The sequence below is a fragment of the Propithecus coquereli genome, unplaced genomic scaffold (genome assembly GCF_000956105.1).
Source record: "Propithecus coquereli isolate 6110/MARCELLA unplaced genomic scaffold, Pcoq_1.0 Scaffold81, whole genome shotgun sequence".
In the NCBI taxonomy this organism is placed as follows: Eukaryota; Metazoa; Chordata; class Mammalia; order Primates; family Indriidae; genus Propithecus; species Propithecus coquereli.
Genome location: NW_012154285.1, coordinates 7,591,122 through 7,596,468, shown reverse-complemented (window position 1 = coordinate 7,596,468; position 5,347 = coordinate 7,591,122). Strand labels below are relative to the sequence as shown.

Below are 5,347 nucleotides of genomic sequence, written 5' to 3'. Positions count from 1 at the left end.
TGAGTTAGAAATGGACTAGCTCCATTTTACAGCAGAGGGAACTGAAGCTCAGAGAGGTTAAGTAACAAGCTCAAAGACACACAGCTAGGCAGTAGCAGAAGGTGGATTCAAATCCAGGCAGTCTGACTGCAGACTGCATGATCCTTAGCTTGTGTTTGGTATCACCCACCTGTTGGCACCTGCTGTGAGCTGGGCGGTGTATTTCAGGCCCAGGACAGCCTTTGGGAGAGCCTGCGAGGTCCAGAGCGCAGACATTGGAGCCAGGCTGCCTGGTTTCGAAACTTGGCTCCACACTTGCTGTGTGACTTTGAGAAAGTCACTTCAACTCTCTGAGCCTCAGTTTCATCATTTGAAAAATGGGGCTCTTGAGGTTGTCGTAGCGATTAAGTGAGTTAAAAACACTGAAAGTGATTAGGACAAAGCCTGGCACGTAGCAAGCTCTATAGAAGTGTCAGTCGTGGATATTATTATTGCCGCTGTGGTTATTAAGAGCACAGACGATGGCGAGACAGCAATAAGCGAGCAAACACAAGAGCAAGTAAATAAACGCCCGTTGCAGTAGGCCGGCGTGACGGGGAACATGAGGACGGGGACCTGAGACGTGAGTGATGAGGAGAAACTGGCCTGCACCAGAGCGGGGTCAGGGAGCGTCCCAGGCAGAGGAAACGGCTAAGCAGAGGCTCCGACGTGCGAAAGGACTTCTCCGTTGAAGGGGCTGGAAGGCGGCCAGTGGCCGGGGCAGTGGGGGTGGTCTGGATTTTAGCTGAGAGCTCGGGGGAGGCACTGAAGGGTGTAAGAGCAGAAGGCAGAGTCCCGTAGGTTAGTGACGGGAAAAGGACAAGCCGGAGCCTGGGGGACGGTAAAGGGCTCGGAGGCCACGAAGGTACCCAGCAGTTCCGCTCGCGGGTGGGCGTCCAAGAGAAAGGAAAACCTACATCCCTGCAGGAACGCGGGCGTGAGCGCTCACAGCAGCGCCGTCGGGACTAGCCGAGCGCGGGAGGGATCCAAATGTTCAGCGACTGACGGATGGACAAGCCAAACGCGGTCTCCCTGCACGGTGGAAGGGGCCTGACCCACGCTGCACCACGGATGAACCCGCAAACACGACGCGAAGTGGAAGAAGCAGACGTTCAAGGTCGCACAGCGCGTGACTCCATCCTCGGAAACGCCCAAATGGCGTTGGATGGCAAATGGCAAATTGGATGGCAAATTTGGCAAATCCGTGGGGACAGGAAGTAGGGCAGTAACTGCCCGGGGCTGGGCGGGGGCGGGGGGTGTGGAGGAGAGACCCGGGGGGTGATGGCCAAGGGTGGGTGTGTGGCTTCTTTTGGGGGTGATGAAAACGTTCTAGAGTTGATTGTGGCGATGGGTGCGCAAGTCTGTGAATGTACTAAACCACCGTATATTTTAAACGGGTAAACTGTACAGCGTATGAACTCTAGCCCGATGAAGATGGTACCCAAAACAAAGGGTCATAAGGGTGGCACGGGGTTGGGGGAGCTCTTACACCCACCATGGGGGACGATGATGCTCTGGGGGGTGGGGAGAGAGAGGGGCCGGAAGGAAGCTGGACTCTAGAGGGAGGCGGAACAGAACCTGACGGGGGCAGCGGGGAGCCCAGGCGACCCCCAGGTGTGCAGCCCACGCACGGGGTGATGGCGGGTCATTCACAGAAATGGCCAGGCCATGAACTCCAGTAAGAGCTTTTGCCGGGCCAGGCTCCTGGGATGGGTTCCGTGGGCTCGCAGCTAAACAAGCCAGTCCCTGCCCTCTAGCTCCTCTGCCGCAGCCAGTAACCATAAAGGCACACCCAGAATCTCTTTCGTGGCTGAAGAGTGACACACACACACACAGGGTGCCCTGAGGGCCTCCCAGATGAGATGGCACTGCCCAGAGGGGCCTCAGAGGATTGCCTCGGGGCGAACGGGGCTGGCATTCCAGGCGGCAAGGACAGAACAAGCTAAGACTTAGAGGTTAGACGGCTCAGAGGATTGCCAGGCCACAGCAGCATGGCAACATTGGCGGGTGGGTGTGGGCCCGGAAAGAGGGGAGATTGTACCAGAAAGACATGAAGGAGACTCACGTGTCCAGGTGCAAGTCTCCTGAGCATGGACTGAGTTTTGTTTTTCTAATTTGTCCCCCTAGAAACTTGCACACAGTAGGTGCTTAGGAAAGCGGACTTAAAAGGCTGTACTAGCCAGGAGCGGTGGCTCACGCCTGTAATCCTAGCACTCTGGGAGGCCGAGGCGGGAGGATCGTTTGAGCCCAGGGGTTGGAGACCAGCCTGAGCAAGAGCGAGACCCCCATCTCTACTAAAAATAGAAAGAAATTAATTGGACAACTAAAAATATATAGAGAAATTAGCCGGGCATGGTGGCGCATGCCTGTAGTCCCAGCTACTCGGGAGGCTGAGGCAGAAGGATTGCTTGAGCCCAGCAGTTTGAGGTTGCTGTGAGCTAGGCTGATGCCACTGCGCTCTACCCTGGGTGACAGAGCAATAACCAGTCTCAAAACCAAAAAAGAAAAGACAGAAAAGGGCAGCTCCGTCTGAGTAGTGTTCATCTTGGACGGTGGAATGAAGGTGACATTTTGTTTTCTGTTGCTCACTGCTTGTCTACATTTTCTAACTTATCTGCAACACACTTAAATTGCTTTTATAATGACGCAGGCAATGAAGCCTCGTCTCATTAATTGATGAGGTTTAAATGAATCCACTCTTCTCCTGCTTTTCAGCGTTGCCTTCTAACCTAGGTCCGCGTCACCGTGGTTGGAGTCCCAGGGCCAAGCAGAGCCTTTCGGGTACCCCTTGCCCCCACTGGCTGGGACTGGGAGGCCCTAGGGCAGCGACACTCCCACCCTCCAGGCCCTCACAAATGTCCCCAGCCCGCGCCCACCTGGTGATGTCCGGCAATGTCACCAGCCTGCCCGCCTTGACAGCTGCGTTGAAACTGTGCGCCCCGCGGGTCTCCATGGCGATGATGGGCACGTGCTGCCAGCCCACCTCCACCAGGCCGGCCACCACCCCGGCCAGGAGTCCCCCACCCCCCACTGCCAGCACCACGGCGCCCGGCGGGGTCCCCAGGGCTGCCTTCAGCTCCTGCACCAGGCTGGCGTTGCCTTCCCTGGGGAGGGGGCAGGAGGGAGGAGAAGAGTGAGAGAGGCCCCCAGACCCAAAGGCTCCTGGGGTTGGGGGAGACCATGGGGGGGTGGCACTGCCCCCCACATATATGTAAAACACCCTCGTCATCCCCTCCGCATCCATAGCAAGGGAGAGGAGACCCTGCCACAGGTGGCTGGCCCAGCTTCCATCCACTCTCTCTCCACACACACTTCTTCCTTCGTTCTTTCTGTCCCCCTCCATCCCCCTCCCGGGCGCTTCCTTGGACATTATCCTCTTCAAGCCCCCCACCTTCAGAAACAGGCAACATCAGTGCTGTGTGGCTAAGAGGGGGCCCGCGTATCGCTTGGAACCAGCCCCATTCAAGTTCGGGGACCGGGACCCTGTGTCTCCGCCACTGCCTTAGTTGTGTGACCTTGGGCAAGTGGTCGACCCTCTGTGCCTCAGTGTCCTCACCCACAGAATGGGTATCGCAACACTCGCCTCTAGGGCTGTGGGGCGGGCAAACAGAACAGCGCAGGGAGAGCCTTTAGCCTGGCGCCTGGCCCCAAAGTACATGCTCAATAAAAGGGACTTCATACTGTCATCTTCATTCCGCACGTGCAGAAACTAAGGCAGGGGCGGCGAGGTGCTTTGAACACAGTCCCACAGTTCCTAAGTGGCAGAAGCAGGGTCTGAACCCCGTGTCGGGCTGGCTTTGAAGCCTCTTCTCCCCCTGGGCCTCAGTTTCCCTTCTGTCCAGTGAGAGGACCCTGACTCACCCAGGGCCCCCAGCGCTGCAGTCCCTGGGAGGGGACACCAGCCTTACCATATCAGGGGGTGGTCGAACGGGGAGACGTTCACCCAGCCGTCCCTCTGGGCCAACTCTTGCGCCTTCAGATTGGCCTTGTCCCAGACCTAAGAGAAACCAAGGCCCCTCAGAAGACCCAGGAGTGCTACGGAGGCTGGAGCAGGGGCCTGGGAGCCAGCAGGCTGGAGACACCCGAGGACAAGGCCAGACCTGGTGTGGGCTCACCGGACGCATCGGGCGTACAAATGAATGCCACGTGCTTCCCGTCATCCTGAAGGGACCCCTCCTGCCACCACGCTGTATGAGAACGAAGGCAGGCCGGCCGGGGAGGCCAGGCGCAGGGGATCTCCAAGGCCAGCCACATGGTGTCCACCGCTGACCAACCGGCAGGGGACGAGCCCTTCAGATCAAGCCCCAGAGAGCCACTCGGTCACTGCAGATGGTGTCTGTGCAAACCGGCCCCGGCCCTCTGACGCCCTGCCAGTTGCCCGCGAGCAGCCAGAGAGGTGGCACGTAAGGCCGGCCCGGAACGCGATGGGCCCAAGCCGCCCACAGCAGGGAGGGCTTTTCTGTTCTCACCAGCTTTGCGTCTGCGGCAGAGGCCGTGTCCCTGCAGCCCGCCTGGAGGTCCCTTGCAGGGCATTCACTGGCCGTGCGACTTTGCCCGCAGGTGGCAAGGCAGAGCGCAGGTGCCGAGGAGCCGACACCCCCAGAGCAGCCTCCGCCAGAAGGGGTGTGAGTGGGTGGGTGAACGCCCCAGCTTCCCACCCCGCGGCGTGTTCTCCCAGGGGGTCCCCGTGGTGGGAACCGAACCCAGCTGCCCACAGAGGTGACCTGGCCACTCACACCCTGTCTGTGGGCTTTCTTCCCTGCCCTGCCTCACGGCCACACTCCTCCCGATGCTTCCTGCAGCCACCTCGCAGATAAACTGCGTGCACCTCGGTCCCTGAGTCAGGCGCCGCTTCTGGGGGAACCGAAACCAAGACAGCATTTCTGAGGGACCCCACACCCGCCCATCTCAGTGGAAGCCTCCTCTTCCAAGTGAGAGACTGAGGGTCCCAAGGGAGCCAGAAATAGCCTCCGCCCCTCCTCTGGGACCCTGCAGAGCCCATTCTGTGCCCAGTCCTGTGCGGGGGGACCCCCTGGGCAGGAGAGAAGCCAAAGAAATGGTCTCTGCCCACAAGGAATTTCCCATGTAGCTGAAGAGACGAGCCTCATTCTCCTGAGTTATCGAAACAAAAATTAGATTTAGAACTGCATAGTCCTTGACATCTGTCACCTGGAGGTCCCCCGGCTGCCTCCCCTCCTGCGCAGCCCCCATTCACGGCCCCCAAACAGGCAGAGTGGAAATCCAGCCGTGCTGTGTATACACAATGGGATACTGATTCGGCTACGGGAAAAAGAATGAAATCGTGTCCTTTGCGGCAACTGGGATGGAA

At 58.8% G+C, this 5,347-nt stretch overlaps 1 protein-coding gene across 3 annotated transcripts in view; it reads right to left on the bottom strand.

The window, feature by feature from the left end:
• Positions 1 to 2,511: 2,511 nt before the first annotated feature.
• SDSL (serine dehydratase-like) overlaps positions 2,512 to 5,347 on the bottom strand; it is a 21,267-nt gene continuing 18,431 nt past the window's right edge. For all 3 annotated transcript variants that reach the window (XM_012663561.1, XM_012663560.1, XM_012663562.1), the window contains exons 5-6: positions 3,927 to 4,015; positions 2,512 to 3,122 (exon numbers count right to left, since the gene is read on the bottom strand). In XM_012663561.1, the coding sequence (XP_012519015.1) occupies positions 2,759 to 3,122; positions 3,927 to 4,015 (453 nt within the window). In that variant the 3' untranslated portion in view covers positions 2,512 to 2,758. The remainder of the gene's footprint in view (positions 3,123 to 3,926; positions 4,016 to 5,347) is intronic.